The following is a 26535-nucleotide window of genomic DNA, read 5'->3' on the forward strand; positions in this document are numbered from 1 at the left end:
TGCAGCACCCAGAAGTAATTGATGCCGCATAGCAGAATATTTAGGACAGGCCTGCTCTGTTCTCCCTCCATGGAGGTACAGTCTCCAAATTCCTCCTGGGAAGTGTGTTTTAATAGGAAGAGTTGGTGCTGCCCATCCTGAAGCCCTCCTGGAGGCAAGAAGCCAGGTTGTAAGAGCGATCCCCATGGAAGACTTCCAACCTATTCACCCTTTTGGGGATGGTGGCAGCCTGCACAAGCAAGGAGAGCTCCCCAGGCCAGCACTGAAGTGCTACAGGGCTCTGAAGAACAGCTTTTAGGCAAGCCTCTGCTCCCCACAGCTAGCCACCCCATGCAGGGTGAGCAGGAAATGTCTCACACCTTCCCCATTCTGCACAGAGCCTCCTTAGATTTAGCACCAAGCTTCACATTTCATACAAAGAATCCAAATTCCTTGAAGACCCGGGAAGCTGTACAAACCTCATTTACTTTGTGGAGTTATGATGTAGAGCAACACGCACGCATCAGGCGCATTCTTGCCAAAATGCCATTTATTGCAGTATACCTTTACAGGGCATACAGATAACCGAATGTTGCATCTTTTGTTAGAACTCATATCTCATTTGTACCACTTAAATAACACAGAATGTCATGTTTGTTTCACAAACTGTCAGTTTAGACTACCAAAATATACAGTTTTTCCTTTCCCCCTAGCAAGGTTGTGAGGTACAACTGAAGTTTACCACTTTATCTTCCTGTGCTTTACAAGACTCTTTTCATAGATAAACCTATCAAACAACATTTCTACATTCCTATACAAAGCAAAGAATTACAGCTGAAATTAACACCATCCGGTTGTTGCATTAACCTATAAAAATTCATTCAGTAAAAAAAAAAAAAAAAAGACATAATGGACTTTGCAGCTTTACTTATAAACAGCCAGCTACATATATGCACAAGCTTTTCTTGTGCATTAAGAAGAGTTTTGGATCAAAAATTGTTTTTTTCTTGGGTTTGTAGAGAAGGCACCAATTTTAGCTGCGTAGCAGCTCAGGAGTGTTTTATACTTCATTTAAATTACACAGGTTTTTAAGTTTTACTGTTAACCTGCAGCATTTGTACCAACTGTTGCAATATTCTCCAGTATTCTCCAATCATTCCCTCTGGCTCAACAGCACAAATATTTACATCAGTCGTAAACACTCCTCCACCCCCCATGCCTTCTGCGCTGAGTGATGAGGAACTGAACTTGCAAGAAGCTAGCTGAAGGCAGAGCAGAAGTAAGGCTTGTGCAGAACACCACACTTCTCTTCTCACTAGGTTTTGACGTACCCTGGAGAACTCCAAACCCTGTGAGGTTTCGGTGCCTTGTATCTGGCAACACATTGACCACCAACAGCTTCAGGCATCCAGACTTTCCTCAGGAGGTGCTTCTCAGCCCTTGCTAGTCTGATATCCCTAGAGTTGCTTCTCTCCAAGGTGCAGGAACAGCTTCTGAAGAGAGGCGTTCCGGAATCGCGAGAGTCAAGCACATCAACTCTTGTATGTATTTAAGGCCATCTGCACTTAGCCTTCCTCAGACTTGGGTCGGGAGCTGTGTTTCTCTACTCCTTAGCTGCGAAGGTGTGATATGATGCTTTCTACCTTCCACCCCTGTGTGCCGAGGTCGTAGCACTGACCACGTTCTGAGACAACCACCGTGAACAGGGCACAGAGAGCTAGGTGCTACGATGTGCTATCAGCCACCTGGTGACTCCACAGCAGCACGGGGTCGGAGTATTTACAGCTCGACAGCCAACCCTAGATTCAGCACCTAAGAGGGAATGTCTGAGATGAGAATGCTTAGAAAAATCCACTTCTTGCCTAAGCCTAGAAGGATCAAGAGCACTGGTAGTGGGATAGACCAGTGCTACTGGTAACATGAAGTCTCTACTTAGTTTTGGGGGTTCTGTATTACTATGTCCACCAGCTGCTTAGGAGCTGGTTCAGAGTAGGGGATAATGTTGTGTGATCTTTTCCAAAGTATAAGTTATTTTAAACTATGTGACAGTCATTTGCTTACCCTGCCCCTTGCACCTCCTTTCACTAGAAGTCATGGTCAGCATGATGTTTCACAGGCATTAAGTGCTCCAAACACGGCAGCTAGAAAGAGATCGAGTATTGCAGTGTACCAAACTCCTGCCCAGCGCAGCCATTTGTTACACTTAAAACACATCTATGAGTTAAATAGGAAGAATCCCTGCTATACAGAATTTGAGCACTGTTAATCGTTTATTCTTGCCATCCCTTTCCCTAAATATCAAGAGGTTTGTACATACAGTGCTCCCTTATCTTCTCCCCACCGCCTGCCCCAGCAGTCTTTAGATAAACCAAAGCGAGTTTAGGAACTTGCAGTCCCACTTCTGTTAAAAAAACAAACAAACAAAAAAGTTGTGCAAGAAAGCAGGGAATGTTCAGTGAATCCAGATCTACTTTGTAGTTACAAAAATTTCCAATGGCTAGGTGGTAAGGGCAAATAACCCAATGATCATATGGCTTAAGTTTAATGCAAAGCGCACTAGGAGGTCCATGTGCAGGGAGAGAAGAGTCCAAGAAAGATGGAATAAGAAGTGTCCTGAAGATCAGAGTTTATGCATAGAATTCTTCTTGTTTGTGTGGTTTTTGGTATCCTCCATTAGACTGTTTTGGTTCGTCCAGTGAATAGCTTCCTTCGTCTTTTTTCTTCATTCTGTACAGCATAAATGCAACTAGAAACACTGCAAACACCAAGCCTACCAGTCCTCCAGCAATAACACCTGGAAGGGGGAGAAAACACAAATTACTCTCAGCGCCATGCCAGTTAACGTCAGTCTGATCCTACGCTTCCAGGTTGTTCCTTAAAGCGTGATCCCTCAATTCATGATTTCCAGAAATGACTTTGTCCTTTTGCCCCCCCAAAACCAGTCATCCTTCCATTACCAAGAGCCTACTCATCCGCACGTAAATCTACGGAAATAGCTCTCCCACTGGGCTGTGCTGCAAAGCCCCATGAATGGAGCAAGGCAGTGCTGTTCAACTCCTGACCCAGGCAGCATGAGAGCAGTTTTACGCTAATTTTTGAGTGAAGGAATAGATTTTAACCTAAATTTTCAGATAACTAGCGGTGCCTTTTTGTTATTATCAGAATAAAATTTGCCCCATTAAGGTTTCAGCAACACAAAACCATGGATCACCACCCTCATTTGAGAAAGCTCTAATGTAAAAGGTTCACTTTCATGCTCTGAGATGTACTTGCAGAACTGCAGCCTCTGCTGCCTGGGACACTCCTACAGGAGTCTACTTCTACCAACTAGAAATCCAGAATATCAGGTACCTCCAAGAACTTCTTTCCTGTCCATAATTCCCGAGGCTCCTGCTGCTTTGGCATTCCTCCCAGAGTCAGCCGGCACTTCAGAGTTCTGGGTGGGGACCAAATCCTCGTCTTTAATCAAGATGAAGTCTCCCTGTTGGGACACACAAGGCAGGTTATTCATGTTTCTCATCATGGCTGTTACTGGAGACTTTACACAGCTTTTTTTTTTTTTTTTCCCCCGCATCTAAAGCCCTCCACCAATATAAGGTATTAAATTGATTGTTGGTTTTGACAAATTACCACTCCTTCTGCAAACCAAAGGTACTACCAAGTTACTAGAGCCATCTCCCTGGAAAGTGTATCAAAGCTACTAGTCCTCACCGGGTCTCCGGAGCCATCTTCAGAAACCTCCTCATGTGTAGGAGCTACATCCTCTGGAGCTGTCGTGGGGGCAGCAGTGATGCCTCCCACCTCGTGATGGATGGTGGAGTCAGTCTGAAGTATGTTTATAGTGTCTGGCGTGTCAGAGCCAGGGGCTTTGGGTTCAAGCTCGTGGACCGTGTCTGAGGCTTCTGAAGGAATTACATGAAGCACCAAAGGAAAGTGAGTAGTGGGGCTTCTCTCTGTTGTAACCACATCGTTTGTTGGTTTTTCATCGGGTGAGCCCAGGATGGGTACTTCATCCTTCACAGCTACAACTGGCTCCACTGTCAGCACATTACTTGTTGCAGGGGGAGCTGTTACTTCCTTTTCAGTTCGGCTCTCAGTTCTGGGAAACAGCTGCTCATTGAAATCCACTGGTGTTGCTGGCAGCGAGGAGTTAGTCGGCTCTGCTGGGATTCTCCAGGTGAGAGACGGGTCAGCCAGGGGACCTGCAGAACAAAAAACATTAACCTTGGCCAGCTCAGAGACCTATTAGCAGTTACCTTCTGGTCGCTAGTCTGAGAGGAAGCCTAACCTGCACAGACATTTTTCATCCTAATAGCAGTTCTCTTTGCAATTCCTTATCTTTTTCAGTGCAGCAAGGAAAGGACAGAGCAACGTGCTATTCAACAACGCTTTGTTAGTTGCTTTACAGCACTTGTACAGCACATGGGAGTCTGTTTGCAGACAGGCTTACAAGGAGGATGTCTGCTATGCAGTACGCTGGCTGCTCTGGGTGCTTAGCTGGCTCTTATGCCATAAGTACCTTTTATGCAACTCTGAGTAGTCACCCATATACACAACACCTTTAGTCACTGACACATTTCGTGGTATTATTCATGCTGAATTTCATCTTAAAAAAAAAAAAAAATCAAGCCTGTGGTTGGAAGGAAGCAGAAGCACGGTTTAGTTTCCAACAGCTTTGCTCTTTCTGCAGTAGCATCTTGACTTCAATTCAACACTGAACAACAAAGTTGTCTCTCATGCATTTAGTAATCATTCTGACAGACTTTTTCCCCACCCTAAAAACGCTTTATTATGTTTAAAAAAAAATTTTACGGCCCATGGGAACTTGCACATCTGATGACAGATAAAATTTGTGCTGGATGTATGCTGGCAGGTAGGGGTTTACACACCCTCAAATGGTATCTCCTTCCAGCTCGTGAGAGAGGCCAAACAGCCTTCTTGCAGCCTCTGTGCCCCACAAGTAAAGAATCGCTGTGGTTTCATAATATTTTTATGTGGTATCTCATATTAGCAATGACATACCTGCTTCTGCTCCCTTTCAAGTCTCCTACAACTCATTTTCTGCTAATTGTTAATATCTAAAGCAATTCAAGATGAATAGATTAGGCTCTTGCTCTGTTCCCAACTCTGATATTCTGGGGCAAAGGGGTGTGATCATTTTCCCCCCCTCCTTCTAGCCAGGATGCTCATCAAGATCTCAGCTGGCACATTCTGGAAGGATCAAGCGCCAGCAGTACAAGTGCTAATAACTCACCTGCACCTGAACCTGAGAAACCATCATCGTCGTCACCAGATGAATCGAGATCTTCAGGAGGAAGGTTCAGATTTGTAGTTTGCTTTAAAGAGGAAGGGAAAAGGTGTGTTACTGATGAGATAACTTAAACTAATCATGCTGCTTGTGCAGCGCCTCATCTAAGGGCTCATGAAGGTTACGCACACTTTCAATGCTCAGAGTGTATTGTCTCATCTTTCTTCACTCTGTTCCCCCTTCCCAAGGGGGAAGTTCTGATTAATGTCAGAAAGGTCAGACTTGCTGTTTCCCTTCTCTGTGGTGCTTCCAGGCTGTACTTGCTTTTGGAAAGAGGAAAGCAAGGAATCCATTCAGAGAGCTGCATCTTAGTAGCAGCTGATGCTCAGTCCATCCACAACATAACCATGATGCTGCAAGTTTTGACCGCTCACTTCTTTGCTATATACCAACCCGTTCAGCTGTGAATTACCACATTGCTTCTAAGGGCGGGGAAAGGAAGAAGGAACAGAAAACTTTGTCTGCTCTGCCTGTTTCAGCCCCATCTGTGTTCAGATATCTGAAACCACAGCATCTAACGAAGTAGAATGAGATTCCCTTTTAATAAATGTCAACACTCGTATCAATTCCTGAGACAGAAGCCAGTCTTCCATGTAGGAGAATACAGCCCTCAGCCTCCTACATTTAAGCTTCAAGGAGTACAATAACCAGCAGCCCCATTTCAGTGCTGAAACAAGAGGCCAAATCCCTGTTCTACTGCACCTGTTTGTCATAACACACAATGTTCAAAGCTGTTCAGGATATCCAAAGAAGACAACACTAAAATAAAGCAGTGATTACTTGCTGGCTCCACTTAACGTTCACATCCGCGGACATATCTGACTCTCCGCTCGTGTCTAGCTGCGGGTCTATTTCTGCAGGACTACCATTACCCAACGAGTCATTGCTTCCTATAAATTTCATCTTTTCCTGTCCAACTACATTTGCCATTTTCCAGGATTTTGACTTCTCTCCCATCCTCAAATTGCCCTCACTATTCCTTTCCAGCACTGCCCAATCTGCAAGTTTAGCAGATACTGCATTGCATCACAGAAGCGGAGGCTGTTTCTGATCATGGTTTTATCAGGACTGAAATCTCATTTTATTATGTAAAAAGAGGAACATACATTCTTGCCAGCTTTGCACCAAGCTCAGTGCAGCTCTCTAGCTTGCATTAACCTAGTGTCATTTAGAAAGGAATATAATCATATAGTCACAGAACACTCTGGGTTGAAGGGACCATCTAAAGATCATACAGTTCCAACCCCCTGCCCTGGGCAGGGACACCTCCCACCAGCCCAGGCAGCCCAAAGCCCCATCCAGCCTGGCCTTGGGCACTGCCAGGGATGGGGCAGCCACAGCTTCTCTGGGCAACCCATGCCAGTGCCTCACTGCCCTCAGAATAAAACATTTCTTACAAATATCTAATCTAAATCTACCCTCTTTTAGTTTAAAGCCATCCCTCCTTGTCCTATCACTCCACCCCCTGACAAAGAGTCCTTCCCCAGCTTTCCTGTAGTCCCATTTAGGCACTGGAAGGCCGCTGTGAGGTCTCCCTGGGGCCTTCTCTTCAGGCTGAACAACCCCAACTCCCTCAGCCTTCCGGACTCACTCTAATACTTCCTCGTCCTTCTTGTGCTGGGGGCCCCAGAGCTGAACGCAGGCTCCAGGTGGGGTCTCACAAGGGCAGAGCAGAGGGGGACAATCACCTCCCTCGCCCTGCTGGCCACGCTGCTTTTGATGCAGCCCAGGATATGGTTGGTTTTGTGGGCTGCAAGCGCACATTGCTGGCTCACGTTGAGCTTTTCATCAACCACCACCTCCAGATCCTTCTCTTCAGGGCTGCTCTCAGTTCATTCTCCACCCAGCCTGTGTTTGTATTGGGATTGTGCCGGCCCAGATGCAGGGCCTTGTACTAGGCCCTGTTGACCCTCATGAGGCTCACACAGCCCCACCTCCCAGGCCTGTCCATGTCCCCCAGGATGGCCTCCCTTCCCTCCAGCGTGTCAACCACACCACACAGCTTGGTATCATCAGCAAAAGTGCTGGGGGTGCACTCGCTCCCACTGCCCATGTCACCAACAAAGATGTCAAACAGCTCTGGTCCCAATACCAACAATACCAGCACCTGAGGAACACCACTCACTATTGGGTCTACACCTAGAGAAAGATTATTTTCATCCTAGGAAGGAGTTCGCTCCGTTGCTTTGTCTGACAGATCATACCCCTGGTGGCTTTCTCACTGTCAGCTTCATTACCTATATGGCTGTATTTACCCTTTTTTTTGTTGTTGTTGTTTTAAGATACTGGATTTATCCACTTTTCTCTTCCTTCCTTTATACTTTATCCATTCTACACATTTCCATAGAACAGTTTGTTTCCAAAGTGGTTAACCAGCCCATTAGATGTTTAAAAGGCTTGACTTTTCTGAACACAAAAGTATGCAGTGGATCACTAAACAATTAAACCTTTTTTTAAGCAGCCTTCTTTGGTTGTCACTTGCCTTCTCTACTGGAGAAAAAAATAAAATCTTTAGGCTTCTAAAATATCTCTAGAGTAATTCCTAAGAAGAAACTGTCCTGCAATCTTATGTTTAGCTGCACGTCATGAGGTGATTTGGATTTTTAGATTTGTCCCTGCTTGTTTGCACTGTGCTCATGCACTCACCCATGGAAACTAGGTCAGGTAAGTACTTCCCGAACGCTTTCCTTCTCGTGTCCAGGGCCAGTGACTCACCCGAGCGGTATCAGAAGTGCAATGAGATCTGAGCACGTTGGTGCCAAAAGAACAGGAAAAGACTTTGGCTTCCCAAATTCTGCTTCCTTGAGCTTCCTTTCCAGTAAGTTCACAAGTGAAACCAGACTTCAGACACTGCCCCACTGGGGTGGTCGGGGGACCTGGGGGTCACTTTTCTCCCTCTTTTCTTCCATCAGCAGCACCAAGCACAGCCTTCTGTTCTTAATTTTTCCCAAGAACACTCAGTTTCTGAGTTTTCACTCAGTTTTTCCTCCCCATGGAAAGATGCTGCCTTGAAGCTTTTAGCAGCCCCTCCAGGTTTTCACTGAAGACCAAGACTGCCAACACAGTTTATGACCAGACACCACACTCCTTTACCCAGGATCAAGATTAACTTCCCTCCCAATTTGAATGCAGGATTTCCAAGAACACCTGTGCAGATTTGATGGTCCGCAGACCACAGTGGAAAGGATCAGACTGTCAGGAAATTAAACAGCAGATGTTGATCTTTACTACTGAACCAGCACCCCTTCCCCTTTTGGTGTCAAGGGGTGAAGGAAGCATGGCATGACTGAGCACCTTCCTTTTTATCCCAGCATGTTCAGCAAGCCTAGCCTGCCATCCCCCCTCACACCTGAGTTTCCAGCCTCTGACCAGGCTGAGGCATGTCCTGCTTCTCCATAGCCTTTGCCACGTACCTGCTGGAAGGCTACTCGGGTTTCTGTATCTCATCAGGAATAGCTGGGTACCCCTCAGAGAGGAAGGGCAAGCACAGCACAGTGCAAACATCTGCAGGGCCATGCTGTGCCATCGTGCATGCATCCAGTTTCACTACACATGCATTAAGGAACGTTTGTCAAATTTCTCTAAGTGGACAGTTACACAAAGACCACCCTTCTTGCTCCCTAGACTTTGGCAGGAGGGGAAAGGCAGTGAGTAACCTTTCCTTGTGACACCACACACCGTGAGCACTGCTGAAAGGTCAGGCTGCTGTAATGATCAGCTGCTGAAGGATTTCAGGCACGGCAAGGTTAACATAAGACACTGACTCAGGACAGCATCGGAAGAGATTGAACTAATTTGGGTTTAGATAAAGAAACCTCATGGTCAAGGCTTTTCCATGACCTTTTGCTGAAGATGAGTTTCACCAATGGGAAAGGTTTTGATAAGTCAGGAGGATTAGGGCTGCAGAACACAGCTTGAATCTCCAGGTTGTGCCATCATGCGTAGGAGCTGGAAATAAATTCCAGCTTCGAGCAAGACTGCCCTACTGACAATTTTCTATCACTTTAGCTACTGTCAACGTGCTTTCAGAAATCACTTCCATCATCATCCAGTTTAATTTCCAGGCCCTTGGGACTATTTAGGGACCATTCACGTTATAATTGATTCCAGAGAAATTGGATGAACACAGCTAAGTTCAGGCTGTGGATTCTTTAAGGCCATATCTCTGATAACATCCTGTATATTCTAGTCAAAAAGCTGACAGTTTTGATATTGCGCTTACAACACGTTGCTTTTTTCTGATTTGATTTAGATAGCATCTTTTTTTTTTTTTTTTTTTAAAGCAACCTACACAACTGATAGGAAGTATTTGCCTAGCCCAGGGAAACCCTTTGCAGTTTGGTGATGCCGAAGGCGGCTGCATCACGCAAAGGGTAAACATTTTCACAGCATTTTCGGTGGCACTGACCAGGTCTTGGTAGGCAGCGGGGACCTCCTTCCCCCAGTAACAAAGCCGCCTGTCTGGGGGAAACCCTCGGGAAACTGTTCTGCTCTCGCTGAGCCCTGCATTGTTACAGAACAATGGTTATTCAGCTCTGCTGGGACAACCAGAAAGCTGCTCGGTGGCATCTTCCATTTAATCAAGAACGGGCCAGACTTTCACAACTCATTAGCAAAATTATTGGCTCCAGAAGTCTGACACAGACTTTTTTTTTTTTTTTTTTTTTTTAAAAAAAAACACATCATTTCTAGCCATTCTTCAGCGTTCGTCTTGATCCCAGCCTTGACACACGACTCTTTTTGTGCTGCCGTGGAGTTCCCCCCCTGCTTGAGCCCAGATCTCAAGTCCTGCTCCACGCTGAAGGGGAGATTTACAGTTTATTGATCCCACCCCGCCCAAACTGGGAACCGCATTTCTTTAATTTGAAGTCATGGTGTATGTAAAAGGAAGCAGCTCATTTCAAACTGCTCTTTGAGGTTAAGCAAAAACATGGGCTTTGCCACAAGCTCCTACAAGCCCTAAACTAGATTAAGGATGATTTGTATCCCACTCTTATTAATCCTAGTTAGGGATCAGCCTCTTACAGCAGCGTCAGAAACACTTGAAATCCTCCTTTATCTGAATAATGCTGTTAAATTTGCACGTTTGTTTCTCCAAGTGGTAAATCCTCCCTATTCAGCTGAATGAGCTCTCCCACCCGAATCACCTCCCTCAGCATCCTGCAGGATCCTTCCAGCTTTAGGGGAAGCAAAGCCAAGGACTTGTTCTGTTGTGTAGAGACTTACACGAATAAGACAAGCATTTGCTTTCTAGTTTGCCTGCCACATATTACACTGAAGCATGAACAACTTGCACAAGGATTTGGAACAGCCCTAAAATAAAGCCAAATTGAAAGGTTTCTTTTTTTTTTTTTTCTATACACTGAAGAGCAGAGCTAGTCCAACAGACCTGCTATCTGAGGCAGAGCAGCATAAAGCGCTCCTAACCTCAAAATATTTATATTAGTGTGTGGGAAGACAAAACCTCCTGCTGAAAGAAATTTTAGCTTTGTTAAACCTTGATATTCTCAAGTTAATAAACCCACACACGATTAACTCCAGTCCCAGCTGTCCATGGTCTTCAGACAGCTTAAGAAAAGCAATCTTTTTTTTTTTTTTTTTTCCCTAAGAAAAGCACAGCAGAGCCACCAGCCTCCTCACCTATCCCCCCTCCTCCTGCAGGCTGCTAGCACTGTCAGCCACACACACCTTCAGTTTGAACAGGCAGACTTAAATCCTGGAGGAGCTGAAAGAACTGATGCTTTTATGTGATAAGTCAGCAGCGATGTTTGCATGCAGGTCTGACCCACCACTGCTAGCAGCTTGCTTGGTGGCCCCACAGGTTAATGAAGTAGCTCTCTTCCCAGAAGAGCCAAAGCAGCAGCCTTCCAGCGGGGGTCAAAGAGCAGAAAGACAGCTACAAACTGTCCCACGAGCAGCCCGCAGATTGCACAGCAGGATTATTTTTTAATCCCCAGCTAGTCTTCCGATCAAGGCTGTTCAAAGCACTACCACTACCTGCCCTCCCTATTTCGGGCGGTTTCATTCCCCTTTGCTCCAAAGAGCTTCTGCCGTGCCCCAGCAGGCTTCAGCATCCCCAGCGCTTCACATATCAGCTTGTATCAACTGGAGCAAGGCTGGCACCTGGCTCCCGGGGGCTCCTTCTGCAGGTCAGGCAGCTGCCAAGGTGAACATGAAGGATGCTCCTTTGCTCCGCGAGGTGAGCACTGCAACAGCAGCACGAGGTGAGTACGCCACTTAATCCGCCTGCTTCTCCATCAGATCTCCGTTTGGATCTGGAAAACCATTGCCAAGTAAGCTCTTACTGACCTCCTCTTCTGTTTTTGGCTGGTGCCTCGAGAGGAGGACCATGTCTGAGGGATCCTTAGATGGATGTGAGCACAGCTGCTTTTCTTTGAAGCACGAAGCAGCTGATCATCAGCCGTCACCTCCGGGCAACTGGCTCTGCAGGCAGTGAAATGCCTTCCAACACTGACTCAAAAAGAGGATGAGAGCTTTCAGGATCTGTTCCACCATGGGCAGAACCGGTTCTAAGAACTGCCCATTGTCTGCTAGGCTTTGATTTGCTTTTTTATTTGTGAAGTTTTGTGGCCACAGCTGTAAGAGCATACTGTGACCCTCTGAGCAGTGCAGTGGCCAAGAAGAAGAGCACCCAGAGCCTGCCCTTTCGTAGGCAATGGGATTACAGCTTGGGGCTGAGGGCACTGTCTACGTAGCTACTCCATGTGCACCACAGCTACGGTCCTAAGAGTTAATCAGGTAAGACTCTGGAATTACCACGCTGCAGTCCAATCAGCACTACACTTTCTCTTTACTGTGACAAGGCAACTTTTTAAATTAAGCAGGGCTGAAACACAGCAATCACCACACCAAGAGTGAAAAGGAGATGTCCCGTCACCTTCAGCTGGGCTTTCACGTCCTGTACTTCAGGCTGCTCGCCCCAGCGCCTCCCCCCGAGCATGTCACTTCATGCTCCCTGGACATAGCTCTTCACGCAGTCTCACGGTGAACCAGATCAGGGAACTGGTCTGGTTAAAAGAAAAAAAAAAAAAAGAAAGAAAAAAGAAAGCCAACACCGTCATGCAAAGAATTTTCCAGCAGGACCAGTTCTCCAGACCTGCTCGGTGCATGAATGCCCAAGTGTTTGTATTGGCGCAGGGGCGCAGCGCGGCAGCCAGGGCTGCTGAAGCAGCTCCTCCTGAATCCCAGCCCGGGCTCCTGGGATGCTGACACACATCCACCTCCCCTGCGGCAGGGGGGGGCAGCAAAATACCCCGCCACCACCAACGTGCATTATGGAAATGCGCACCGCCACCCTCAGCCTGCAACCATGCAAAGCAGAGGCTGACTCAAAGGGCCACGCAGGTCTACACACACAGCAAGGAGAGAGGCTGCGGGGAGACTTCTCTCCTGGTTCGTGATGGATAAAGTTGGTCCCTACGTCTGACAGCAGCACTTTTAAGACCTCCCTGACCTAAATGCAGCTCCTGAGTCACAGCAGCCAAGGTTGGATGGATGCCACAGTCAGGGAAGTAGCAGCACTGCTTTCGTCTCAGGCCACCTGAGCTTCACCAGACATCCAGGGCAACTTTAATTTTGCATTGGACAGGGAGTGCATTGCACGTCCTTCAGCAGACAGGGCTGAGCAATGCCAGGCCAGCTGGAGTCCCACAGGGCTACAGACTCCACAGCTGGCAAGTTTGTGGCTGCACACCGCTCATGGCATCAGTGATAACACACCACGTGTTCTCGCTCTTAATAACCAGCTCCCCTAAAAGCCCAGGGACTCCTTCGGCAGTACAGAGATGCTCAGTTAGATCCTGTGCTCCTGCTTTTCCACCTGGATGGGGGACAGGGGTGGGCTGTCAGGATACAGCCCAAGAAGTCCCAGAGCCAGGCACCTTTTGTCTCCCACGTTCAAGGCAGCCTGCGCTGGAAGACGCAGCCAAATGAAGAGCTCTCTTCCCTGCAGCTAATCTCATGGGAAGCAGTCAGTTCAGTTTTATGCTAGAACTGCTCTTCTTTAAAGAGCCTTCGCTGCAGCTCTTTAGCATACTTGATGGTTCAGTCATTCATTTCTTCAGATAGCAAAGGAAAGCCACAGCCGATGCATAATCTCAAAGAGCTGTGCCAAGGAGGTGCAGCAAAACGAGGCCATGCAGCCAACAGCACCAGTTCATCCCGGGGAATTGCTTTCAAACTATTTCAGCTGGCTTGAGAGACGAGCAGTGAGCTCTGTCAGCTGGGACTGGACAACACTAACTTGCCTAAAAACCCTTCAGTTTAAAGTCACCAGCACTACTTAGCTTCCAGTGCAGAAATAAACAGCAGGGAAGGCAGAGTTTTGCAGCACCAGCCAGTTTGGAAAAGCACAGACCAAGATTAGCTTAGTTCAGGCAAAGCCAGTGGTGGGCTGCCACTGCCAGAAACACCAAGAAAGTAAAAATTGCAAGGTGTGTGTATCCTGCAGGTCACAGGACATCTCTACGAACTACAAGCCCATCCACTAAAGGACTCCAGCAGCCCACAACTCACTACCTATCCACGCCAGTAACCACAGCGCAGAGACATCACCCTCCTGATGCAAAAATCAGCAGGGACAGGAGCTGAGCAATGTTCCCAATGTGCCTTCACCCCCCTGCAGCAGCACAGCCACGTGCCCTGTGGCTACCACGTCCTGCAGCTCAGCCAGCTCACCCGCACGGTGCCCGCAGCACACACAGCCCATGCCACGGGGTTCAGGCAGGGCTTGAGCAACTCCCCTCAGGCCAGTCAGCAGCAGCCACGGCCACTTCAAGGGAGACTGAACTTTGTAGTGTTGCCCTCCAACACGTATGTACACACTGACCTTAGGTCCTCAACAGCAGACCCAGTGAAACCAGCCCCTGCTGTCAGCTACCTGTTCCCATCCGTGTACCTCTGTGGCCACAAACAGCCTGGCTTGCAGCTGGGTATGAATTCCTTTCCTCACCCTATATCCAGCCACCCACTCCTCCTGTGCTACAGGGTCAGCAGTGAGGCCTGTCACCAGAGCGAAAATCCCAATAAAGCAGATCAATTAGCATTGCAGATCATCCCTCAGACCCAGCCCTGAACCACATCTTGGCTGCAGCTGGCAAAGCATCACCAGCGGGTCAGGAGAGGTGATCCTGCCCCTCTACTCTGCACTGGTGAGGCCACACCTGAGTAGTGTGTCCAGTTCTGGAAAGGCTGAGAGAGCTTTTCAGCCTGGAGGAGGGAAGGCTGGGGGATCTTGTCAGTGTCTGTCAGTCCCTGAAGGGGGGTGCAAGGAGCCAGGTTCTGTTTGGTGGTGCCCTGTGCCAGGACAAGAGGCGATGGGCACAAACTGGAACACAGGAGGCTCCCTCTGAGCAGGAGGAAACACTTTCTTTATATGAGGGTGACTGAGCACTGGCACTGGTTGCCCAGGGGCTGTGGGGTCTCCTCCTTGGAGACCTTCAAAAGCCGCCTGGATGTGGTGCTGGGCACCCTGCTCCGGGTGTCTGCTGGAGCAGGGATTGAACCAGATGAGCTTCAGAGGTCCCTGCCAACCTCAGCCATTCTATCATTCTGTGATTCACCAGTCCCAGGGCTGTAAAGCAGCGAGTGTCTCCAATCGTCCTGTTTGAGGCTGTCTTCTTCCAGTAGGCCCGCGAGCTCAAACTGGTCAGTGTGCAGCTGGAGGCCACGCACCAGAACACTGACAGGATCAGACCTGCGTGCTCCTGCTGCTCTGGCCATCACTGCAGAATGGGAGCCTGCAGCACCAACGCCAGGACACAGGAGACACTTCAGTCCCACAGGAACACAGCTTGATCTTTTCATCTTCAGCCATTTGGCTCAGGAAGCTCCAGCTCAGAAACTGGAGATATGTCTATAGGAAAGCGTGGTGTGCTCTGGAGCATCTCAGGTCTTCAGGTTAGGCTGGTGGCACGCTGAGTCACTGATGCCACTCAGCAGCACCTGGAAAACACGCACGTGCCTTGCTTCCTGGAGGCCACACAACTGGTGGAACCCATTTCATATGAGCCCCAGACCAACCTTGGTGTGATCAGCATGCACAAGGCCATAGCTCCGTGGGTGCCCTGACCCGAGCAGATGTGATCCCAGGAGGCAGAAGTGCCTCCCCACCACGCTACGCAGTATTCTGGGAGGGAAGAAGATGCTCTGCTTCACCGCAGGAAGGGAAGCCAAGATGCAGCCTGCAATGCCTTCGTCCTCCAGGAATTGTTATCAGGCAGGAGTGAATGCAACAGCCTTTGGTATCTAGGCACAAGGCTAGGAGAAGACCCAGGTTCTTATCTTAATCCTGGGAGTTTCCCTCTCCTCCTTGAACTCCAGCAATTACCTAGTGCGAGATATGCCAAGGAGCCAGGAGACACAGCTGTAAGATCTTCCTGAAGGTTCACAGAAGCTTTTTCACTGCATTAGTGACACACATTCAGGCTCTGATTTGAGCAAAGTGCTGTAATACTACGCTTGTTCAGTGAAATCCAAGTTCCAGATAAGAAAATCCAGGTGTATCATCAAACTAAGGGTTCACTGGCGGTTACTTCTGGCTCCCAGCAGCTAGCAAGGTGTTTTAACCTCAGCAGAACGCTGAGCTTGCAACCCTGCAGGTCTCAGAGAATGACCGAGATCTGAAGGGACCTCCGGGAGTCACCTGGCTCAGTGCCCTGTGCTCCAGCAGCGACACTGACACCAGGTCACCAAAGGTATCAAAGGTCTTAGCTAAAGGAGGTTAGCTGATAAACTTAGTAAGGCTACTTAGATCTCCTAATAGTTAGTTTTAAAGCAACACAAAACAAAATGCTGATAGGATATTCTGATTAAAGTTACAGTGGAGCCACCCAGACTTAAGATTTTTGTATGGAGATACATCCTACAGAAACTGGATATATCCTACAGCAACTGCCTATGCACAAGGCAACAAGAACTACTGCCTGCTGACACTTCAGGGGCAGATACACCTGGCAGCTTTAAGACCAGCTGCTGCCAAACTCTGCTTCAGCTTTCCAGTTGATTTGCCTGTAGCTGACCCTACAGGACATGCACAAAGTCTTCCGTGACAACCAGCCTGAGGCTCAGCAATCCAGGGCCTTCTTGACTGCTCCACATTTGCTCCAGAAGAAGAAATGATGAAGCCTCTGAAGCTTGTTAACCAACTTTTTCCTAACAATCTCCATTCTCCATACCACATCCCAGACATTTTCTGCCTTTAAGTGATGTATTTCGACAGAGATCTCATCCCCAGCTCCTCAGTTCCAGCACCGTCCCTCCCCAGGCACACCCCACTGAGGGTTCGACGAATCAGGGAGCTGGAAGTACCCCAAAAAAGCACCCAAAACGAGCAGCCTGGCTTGCACAGACAGCAGCCCCGCATCCATGTCAGATGGCAGGACCGGTCACACCCCACAGCCTGCACCCTTCCTGCTGTTATCTGCCGGGCTGCTGCAGGAGGCAGCGACTATTTGCAAGGGCGCTGCAGCAGCTGATGAAGCTCGGGCAACAAAATGAGCCAACAGCTGGCATGCAGCAGCTCCCTTCAGTTTGGTCACGCTTGCTACAGCCAGGCTCTAGCTCGTTCTGAGGAGCTCCGTGCTGCTCAGCAGGACTCACGCCGGCCAGATTTGAGTCTGTTTGGAGGGAACTTGTGAGTCTCCATCAGCAGCCAGTTGCTGGACTCAGGAAAAGCATGCAAGCAGCTTTAGATTTCGTTTTTGATCCAACTGGGTGTGATTTCTGCATCTTGGCAGGTCTTACTCTACAACTGCACGGTTAAGTTTACTCTTTGCACTTGCTTCTATGCCCCACCATTTCCAGTTTCAATTAAATCAGCGTAGATGTGAAGGAATTACATCTTCCCCTAGGTCAGGAGGTGTGCCATCAGGTCTGTTTTATCCACAGCACCTCATAGCATTGACTAAGTCTAGATGGTTTATAATGCAGAAGTCACCCCTGCCAAGCAGATGCAGTTACACGAGCATGGCTGAGCTGTGCACGAAAGGACCCAACATCTCCACCAGATGCAGCAGCCCCATCTCAGGTGGGGAACACCCTGCTCCCCCATCCCAAAAGGGGCTTCCAGCTTCACCCCATCCCAAGATCCCTCTCAAAGAAGGGCTTTCAGCCTCAGCCCTTCCTTCCACACAGCCCTAGCAGCTCCTGAACGCCGGTGCCCATGCTGAAGGAAAGCAGCAGGTAAGCCCTTCAGGGACTGCTTGCCTCCTTGGAACAAACAGCAGCAGGACGGATGGCTGTGGGCACAGGGGACCACATCTCACTCACCTATTCCAACACTGCTCAACCCGCATGAATTCCCCACCCCATGGGAACAGGCAGTCCCACAACCACCGAAGCACACAGCGAGTGGTCTACCCACAGTAAGAGGTGCGGAGCTCAAGCTCTCGGCACGACTCTCGTGGTCTCGGAGCATTGCTAACCCTGCTCATCACACAAAGCTCTGACAGCAGTTGCTTGCTGCTACCCCCGGCTACAGTTAAATTATGCAACACCTGGATGAGGTTATGGAAGCTGGCTGGGGTGCTTCCAAGCTGAGTCACGAGGGTGTAGAGGTACCATTTCAAAGCTGAAGCATCGAGCGAAATCCTCCCATCAGAAACCGTTTTCAAATCCTGCTGCTGCAATTGCGCTCCAATTACCCAGATTTACTCACCTCAGAAATGAGCACTGGAGGTTTTTTTCTGAGTAAACACCTAGTGGGTTAGGATTAATCCGCTCTGATCTAGAGTAGCTCAGTTAAACTGCTCGGTACCACATCTGTAGAAGGGAGCCCTGAGCAAGGCGGGACAAATCACAGAGCTTGCCTTTGATCCAAGTCTCACTATAACAGACAGCAGCTTCAGCTACCTCAAGCCATCGTGTCTGGGCCTACAGCTGGTTCTCCTGCCCTCCCCAGGGCCTTGCTTCAGGGCAGTCACCGAGTCACTGGAAGAGGTTTGAGTTTAGGGGGAAATGCTACCACGTTTGTGGGGTCTGCACTCCTTCTGCCTCTTATGGGCTGCTAAGACTCACCAAGTCATGATTTGGACACCTTTGAATTTTACACATCTGTATCGTGAAGACAAATCACTAATGCCACCTCTGATGGACTGTCCACCATTAAGGCAAATCATTAAGACAGCAACACAAGCCGTTAAGGTAAAGTGCTGAAGTACCAAGTTAGTCCTAGCACAACGTCCTGTATGTCGGGCAAGGAGTATCCTCAGAACAGCCAAATGCTACGTAACAGCAGATCCAACTAATCCTAAAGACACTGCTTGAACATCACAAAGCTGAAGACATGTCATACAGGAATAAGCTCCTGGGTCTACTCAGTGACCACCAACTCTAGCCAAGGCAACAGACCTCTAAAGAAAGAGGAACACAACGTGCGGAAGGACCAACCTTATGGGCTAATTCCACAAGGACAGGCCGAATCGCTGGCACACACCAGCACCATCACGGCCACACTGCTTTGCTGTTTCGTATTAATTCACCCTGCAGCCCTCAGCTGGTTGATTCCATGGGATTTTCATACAGCTGTAGTTGCTCATCCTTCTGATGCATCCGAGAGGTCAGTACTCACCGAGAGAGCCGTGATATCCTATTAAGGGCTTTCACTTTCTTTTACTGTGTGCAGCACTTTTCACAATTTCATAATATCCTGGGCCTCTTGCCAGAGGCCCACCGGCTACATCCATACTAGTAAATTAAACAACATCAGGGAACATCCCCGGGCACTGGAACACAATCTACACCATCAAATTATTAGAACGATCCCAGGCAGCCGTGAGCCTTGCCAAGTGGTATGCCCCCAGATGATGTATGGGAACACTCCTCTGGATGCAGAACGGAGCAGGGGGGAGGCACTGAGGGACGGGTGAGAAAATAAGCTTTGCTTTACGACTGGGACTCCGGAATTGAAGTTGGCCACAGGACAGAGCAGTTTCCAGCCCATTTAACTTACAGGAACAAGTAAATACAGAGTCATTTTTTACCCCCTTTGGCTGTGTGCTGGGGAGGAGGGGGCACGCGGCGCATTCAGCACTTCGGGGCTGTGATCGCATCTCCCAGCTTCTGCAGCAAGAAGCTCACCACCATTCCTCAGCCGTGACTGCTGAGGAGCCTTTTACAAGTTATTTAGAGATGCTTCAGAGCGGGGCCGATGCCGCTGGAGGATTAAGCTCACAGCGTTCCTGTTCAGGGCCATGAGTCAGTTGATGTAAGTGCCCGATAGCAGAGCACTCCTTTGCCACTGCCCAGACATGCCAGAGTCAGCCTCTTTTGTTAGGCGCTTTGTTCGCTGATGGGAAAGTAGTCACGATCTAGATGATTCCTCCGTTAGGACAGAAAGAGATTTAGAAGTCAAAGCTGCCTAGCTGCAGGCTGTTAGGCAAGTTTCGATGCAAGCCTCGCTACCACTTTTCCACTGCACGTAGGTGCCACTTACACCCCGGTAGAGCCAGTGAGGTGGACAAATCTCATTTGGCCATCAGATCTGCCAGTGCGAGAGTCTTTATTACAGTTTCATAAGCACAGAAGGAGAGTGAAAAATATCACTTAGATTACTGTTTGTATCAGACATGAACTCAAGCAAGCTTTGTAGTTGCTCTGGTTTGGACTCCTACTCTTCTTAACCCTCAACTTCTTGACCAAAGAAGGTTTGGGCTTTACTAATGAAGCTATCTGTTAGCTGGTCAATGGGATAGCACGTCCTGTCTCCTGCAGAGGTGCTCCTACCCCAGAAGGACATTTTGGTAGACACAGGCTGCCCTGAGCTCCTGCAGAGAGCAGGCACACAAGCCTCCCAGATCACCCGTCCTGGGGTCAGGGTGTACAACCTCCAAACCCTGCTGCGAGCTGGGCAACAAACCTCACAAGATGCAGAGACCTCTGCGTGTGTGTTTCTCCACTCTACTGGTCCCAAAAGCATACAAAAAGGCATCAATAAGGTCCTGTTTTGGGACAGGGGAAAGCCAGGCAATCTTTTCCTACAACACTATCTGCCAGCCCTGTGTGCTCCCATGCAACAGCTCCCTACCGACACAGCCACAGCAGCACCGCCACGACATGGAGCTTCACAAAAGAGCTCATCTGGAAATTGTTAGGCTAATCACTGCTTGCTCTCCAGATGGCAGACTGGCTCCACTCTCCCCTGCCCACCTCCGGCTTCAATATCCAGTCTGCTCTTCTAGCAATCCCTAGATGCAAGGGGCTGGACGGGAGTGGCTGTACCACGTTTACTGACACCGACATTAGAAACTAATTAGAAGAGTTTTCCTGTGTTCAGCACGGGGCAGTCAAGCTCTGCCCAGAAAGCATTTGTCGCTCTCCTTACAACGGGAACAGAGTTCAGGTTTCCCTCCAATTAAGAGGCAACGAGCTCCTCATCGTGCGGCAAGGGCAGACAAAAGAACAACCCCCTCTGGAGCTAAGGCTGTGCACACACAGGTGACAGACACAGGGCACCCCAAGGACTGCCTACAGCCCAGCACCAGGACCGCCAGCCTCTGCTTCCACGGCACACAAGGCACCACCACTACTGCTCAGGCGGTGCTGTAAAGTTACGGGGTGGAGATGGCAGGAGCCACCATGAAGGGCAAGATAGCCCGAGTATTTTTGGCAGGCACATCCCCATCTTACATCACTGCCTTCGATTTAGTCAGGAGTTACTCTGCAACAGCAATCCTGAAGAGCTTTCAGGTATCAGAAGGACCCTGAACGCTAGGAAACAAAATGAATGGACATTAAAACAAATAATATTACAAAAGTAAGGGCTGTGGAGAAGAGAGAGCTCTGCCAGGGAGCAGGGCAGTATGATGTGCACATGAAGCAGCAAGAGAGCTTCAACTGATCAAAACCCAAGAGTTTCCAACTCGAAACCTCGCAGGAGCACCATGACTTGCACCATCTCCGTGACTCAGTTGGAGCTGCAGTGACTCAACAGGAAGCTCCATCACCAGCCCCGTCCAAGCGCCACTAGCACACTGGTTCCCATCCAGCTCAGCAGGCCTCACAGGTGAGACTGGTCTCAGCGGTGCGATGCAAACATTACAGCCCGGCGTGGCAAGGAGCCCAAGCTAACAGATTCTGCTGGACCCGTGCCGGTTCCACAAGACCTAGAACGTCAACTGCAGCCAAGCGCTGCTTGAGAAACTGCGAGGTTGGGAAACCACCACATTAGCAGATGTTGCTCCACAAGGGCTGCTTGTAGGAGGTCCGAATGTTATCTCACCTTGAGGTGAGGCTTCACAGTGCAGGAACTTCTCCACTAGCACCTCCACAGCTGAAAGTGCGCTACCCCAGGTTTCTAGCCAAGCCAGATAAAGCTCATTTCTGCGGTACGCCAAGAGCCTAGCAGAGCAGTGGTTCAAACGGCGCATGCTACTCAGCTCATAACTTTGGGACCTGATAAGAAAACTGATGCTCAGCACCAAGCTCCAGAGGAGACAGCATGTGATCCTGGCCTTTAGAGTGTCTCCTTCTCAGCTCAGAGGATAAATGAACCCGTAAGAAATACCAGAGCTCCTTGTACCGCTGGTCAGAACAGCTTCCTCTTTGCAAATTCACCGTCTGTATCAAAGCCTAGGGAGTAACAAAGGTGCCTCACTTCTAATCCACCAATAAACAGCATCTTAGGATACTAAAATGCTCTAATCCCCCCAGAAAAGCTCACGGTTCCTTCTCCCTCTAAAAAGATGCGTGTATGTACGTTTGCTCCCATTTCCCACGTCAGAGCGCTGATACAGAAGCCAGCTCTACTCCAGCAGAGCCAGGCTGGGCTATTGTTCGGAGGCACTGATCCTGTTGCACCAGAACAGGAGAGAGCTGTTGTTCTAGCTGAAAGCTGATGTTTCCCACTGCTTTGCTAGGTCTCTTGGCACAGGAACAGCAGCGGCCTAGACCATTTGTTTATGGATTGGGTTAGCAGGGAAGTTTCACAAATAGGAGCAGCGCTTTCAGGTACATCGCTCCCAGATTAAGGAACTAACACGAAGGTGTCTGTGCTCCCCTTACGGTCAGGATGAGATCCCATCAGCTGAGCCCAGACAAAGCCATTCACCTCGGAGCAGACATGCAGGAGCTGGTCAGATAACCACTCTCTTTGGCTGACTGATTACATTGTTGTGACTACAATAAGAGCTTGGGCACCTAGCGCACACGTAGACACCTACGCTGAGGTGTCTTAACATCAGCTGAACATTGTCCCGAGGGCCATGTGCCACTTGAAGTATCCTACATTTCAGCAAGCGATCAGGGTCTTGCTGTCCTGAAGTTCTGTACTAAGAGCTCTGTGTTAATAACAAGGAGATCTAAGATAAAACTGTATTGCTTCAGTAGTTTCATCACTGACATCACCCCTTCAGGAAGGAACCATGGGATGGCTTGGGTTGGAAGGGACCCCAAAGACCATCCAGTTCCAACCCCTGCCACGGGCAGGGACACCACCAACTAGATCAGGTTGCCCAGGGCCTCATCCAACCTGGTCTTGAACACCTCCAGAGATGAGGAAAGAGGTTATGTCTTCTCTCTCCCAAAAAACTCCCTCCTCTATCTACTCCTATAGCCGGCCCCACTAAAACCCCAGCTCCCTAGGTGCCAGGTGACACACACATTGGTGCAGTGTCCCTCTCAGAGGCATTACTATGGTCCTCAGACACAAAAGCCACATCAAACAAGGTTAGGACAAGGCGCTACCACACAGGCCACCTGGAGACATCTACCCACTAGCAATGCAAAACACATACTTAAAATGGACCAATTTTGCTGCTAAAACAGCAGCCTACATTTCAGGTTAGTGCACTCGCTTAATTTTAGAAGGCTTACAGGTTTCTCGCACTTGCTGCAACTTGTCTCGGGTTGTTAGAGAGGATTGTTTGGTTTCCAGAAGTTTCAGAGTGCTGCCATTAGAAGTGTTAGCTCTTCTAGCCACTTAAAACTGCCAGAAACCTGGAACAAAAGGCTAGAAACTCGCAGCGGAGCCCCCTTCCCCAGCACAAACCGTAGCTTACCGCTCTCTGCTCTCATCGGAGCTGACTCACTCTTTTCAGGGAGGGAGCCACCAGCAAGCGAGGCTCAGAAGGAGAAGTGCTGTTTGCAGTACTTGATAAATAATGTGACGCCGTTCTGTAGGTGCTTCTACAGAAGAAAGTGTTTCCTTCTTATCCACTGCCTACATGTTTAATAAGCAAGCCGGGCTACCTAATTTCTTCTAATTAGCTTGCATTCAGATAGCAATGACATCACCCTTGGAAAAAGGGTTCTGCCTGCCCTGCTAAGCTTGCGTTAACCACCAGCACGCACCCACACCAGGTGAAACAACCGAAACCCCGTTCTCCTCAAGGTGCAGGCTGGATTGTCCACTGTCCTCCACGCTCAGCTGGCTTGGCGGCAGGGCTATATCCCACAGAAACAACCCTTTGGGACAACAACCAAGCTAATCCATTAAAATGCATCAGCCTTCTTATTTCAAGAAATTCAATGCCCCCATCGTTTCAAAGAGGAATTTTAATCTCATATGGGATGTTTGAGTAGCAAAGTGTTATCTTGAGGAAGGAAAGGAACCCACAACTATTCATTCTCTTAAGAATGCTCTGAAAGAAAACAGCTATAATTTGGCCACATTCTTGTTCCTGCTGCTTAGTTAAGTCCTGCAGTAATAGCCAAGGGTCAAGCCATGTGCCAGAGGCAGTGGGACACCCTCCTATAACCAACCACCAAGAGCCCAGCACACCCGCACCAGCACCCTTAACGCCGTGACCTGCCACATGCAAAGGGCTGCGTAAGGTCACTCTGCTTTCTCCACTCAACACCCAGCACAGCCACTTGATGCTAAAGCCTAATTGCTCCAGCTGGGTGGGAAAGGCAGCCTCATCTGTGTCACTGACATTTCGACATGGGGAGGCGGCCACGTGATGCCCAGGAGGGAACCAGCCTCAGCGCTGAGTCACCACCGAGAGCCCCGAGGACTCCTCTGTTGCTCACCAGGACCTCCCTCAACCTGAAGCATCAGCCAGGCCGTCTCCCCACGCACAGGAAAACTCCAGACGAGCGTTCACTGCATGCCTTTACCATTTCTAATAAGAAACATTTATCACTGGGTAATTTTATCCAAACGCGCTGCAGAGGCTGCAAGTAAACTGCAGTTTTTCCATGTTATTCATTAGCAAGCTCGTTCAGCAGCGACGAGCAGAGCCCTCTCCCCACGAGGCAGGGCTGATTACGCTCACGTGCTTGTCATTTTTGGCCACCTCACGGACTAACTACTCAGGACCATGTGTGCTAGCTGGCTGGCTGGATGGATGGCCACATCTACGGGCAGAGCTCACAGGCAGGACAGCACAGCAAAACCGCAGGTATTCTGAGCGGCCTCGGTCCTGCTGTGCACTTTGTTCTGCCACTCCTTATCCAACTACCGCTGCAGATCGTCTCCAGACCAGTTTCAAAACAATTACACCTTTTCTGAACGAAATAAAATAAAAAGAGGAAGCGTGCTTTGATTCGCGTGCTCCTGCCCACGCGAAGCCTCAGGTTCTGCTTGCTCCCCGCTGCTCGGCGGGGCTGAGGGCTCCCAAACGATGCATGCGAGCACCTGGGGAGCGAGCACCCTTCATGGTGAGAGGAAAAGGTGGCTGTGTGCCCCTCGGGGGGTGCCAAGCAGGGCTCCCACCCCTCACAAACCACCCGGAGAGCTCCCACACGAGGAGCTGAGGCTGCTGCGGCCAGAGCCCCGCCGGGCAGCGCCGGGCCAGCCGTCCTCTCCTCTAGTCGCGGATGACATCTGGCGGCTGCTGCTGCGGCAGGGAGCCGGGGCTTTCCGAGGCTGCAGCCCCACCGGGCCTCCTCCCCCCCGAGCTGCCCGGGGCACGGAGCCCCTCCTGGAGCTCCGGAGTTGGGAGGAAGAGCACAGCGAGCCGGGGACGGCCCCAGGAGGCTCCGGACCCCCAGCAGGACACCGCCACCCGCTGCCCGGGCCAGAAAGAGGTCCACAAAGGGACCTCCCAAGCCACAAAGAGCCCGATGCGAGGCTCACCCCCAGCCCCGAGAGCCCAAGGGGGGAGCCAGCGGGTGGCCGCGGCGTGCTCGGAGCCTCGCAGCGGGGCGGAGCCGCCGGCAGGTCGGGAGCAGCAGCAGCAGCAGCGGGGCTGCTTTGAATTACGGCTCCCGCCAGCACAAAAGGCCATTGAATCCCCTCCCAAAGCAGCAGCCCGGCCCGGCCGGCCGAGGCAGCGCCCCCCAGCCCCGCAGCCCCCCGCCGCCGGGCTCACCGGGAGGGCAGCAGCGTGCAGGCAGAGCGCCAGCAGCCACACGGCCGCCGCGCCGATCATCCTTCCTCCTTGGGCTCGGCACTGCCCTTTCCTCTCGGAGTACGCTCGAAGAAAGACCTGCCGGTTTTCACTCTTCAATATTTTTCTTTTTTTTTTTTTTCTTTTTTTTTTTTTTCCTTCTTTTTCTCCTCTCACCCTCCCTTCCCCAGCCGCTCTCGTGCTCTCTCTGCGGCGGCGAGGAGTTGAACTCTGTCTTTTAATGAACCCACTGCAACAACCTTCACCTTACGGCCACCCCCCGGCCGGCTCCGCCTCCCCTCGGCTCCCCTCCCCTCGGCTCCCCGCGCCGGCCCCAGCCCAGCCCAGCCCAGCCCAGCCCTGCCCCGGCCCGGCTCGGCCCGGCCCGGCCCGGCGCTGCCCGCCCCCGCGCTACCTGCGCCGCCAGCCCCCGGCCGCCCTCCGCCGGTCCCCCCCCATCCCGGAGCCTCCGCTCCCCTCGGATCGCCCTTCCCCGATTTCCTCCGCCGCCGCCGTGCTTCCTTCCTCCTGGCTAAAAATAAGGAGAAGTTTGAAAGCCCTCCCTTCCCTTCCCGCGGTGGGAACGATGCTATTGTGCCCCTTCACCCCCCTTTCTGTTTTTCTGTGTTTTGTTTTTTTTTCCCCCGAAAAAAGAAGTGGGGATTGGGTCGTGCTGCTGCTGCTGCTGGGACAGGGTTTCCAAAGGGGTAAAATGGGGTTAAAAAAATGCTGCTTTGGGTCTGCGGCATGAAGGGCTGCTTTCAAAGAAGCCCCTTCCTGCCTGGCCGTGCAGAGTTACAAGCAACTTGCGCGCTCTCCTGCGCTCTTTGCACGTCTCGCTGTTGATCGTGCAAGCGGTGCAGGCAATAACCCTGCACAAAATACAGCACGGGCCGAGTTTTATTACCCCGCTCTCAAGGCCGGGGCTGCAGTTCCTGTTTGCTCCCAGTCCATTCAGTT

At 50.0% G+C, this 26535-nt stretch overlaps 1 protein-coding gene across 1 annotated transcript; it reads right to left on the bottom strand.

Annotated features, from left to right (window-relative positions):
* Positions 1-511: 511 nt before the first annotated feature.
* Positions 512-25854, bottom strand: SDC1 (syndecan 1). The gene is made up of 5 exons (XM_068678690.1): positions 25558-25854; positions 5234-5315; positions 3691-4181; positions 3331-3460; positions 512-2773 (listed from the first exon to the last, which is right to left on the bottom strand). The coding sequence occupies exons 1-5, from the start codon at positions 25615-25617 to the stop codon at positions 2607-2609; spliced, it is 930 nt and encodes a 309-aa protein (XP_068534791.1). The 5' UTR covers positions 25618-25854; the 3' UTR covers positions 512-2606.
* Positions 25855-26535: the final 681 nt, after the last annotated feature.

This window comes from Anas acuta, chromosome 3 (assembly GCF_963932015.1).
Source record: "Anas acuta chromosome 3, bAnaAcu1.1, whole genome shotgun sequence".
NCBI classification, from domain to species: Eukaryota; Metazoa; Chordata; class Aves; order Anseriformes; family Anatidae; genus Anas; species Anas acuta.

Coding starts and splice junctions, on each gene's coding strand:
- SDC1 (XM_068678690.1), bottom strand. CDS start 25,617: ATGATCGGCGCGGCGGCCGTGTGGCTGCTGGCGCTCTGCCTGCACGCT. Junction 5,316..25,557: donor TGCACGCTGCTGCCCTCCCG/GTGAGCCCGGCG, acceptor TCCTCTTTAAAG/CAAACTACAAATCTGAACCT. Junction 3,461..3,690: donor AAGATGGCTCCGGAGACCCG/GTGAGGACTAGT, acceptor GTGTCCCAACAG/GGAGACTTCATCTTGATTAA.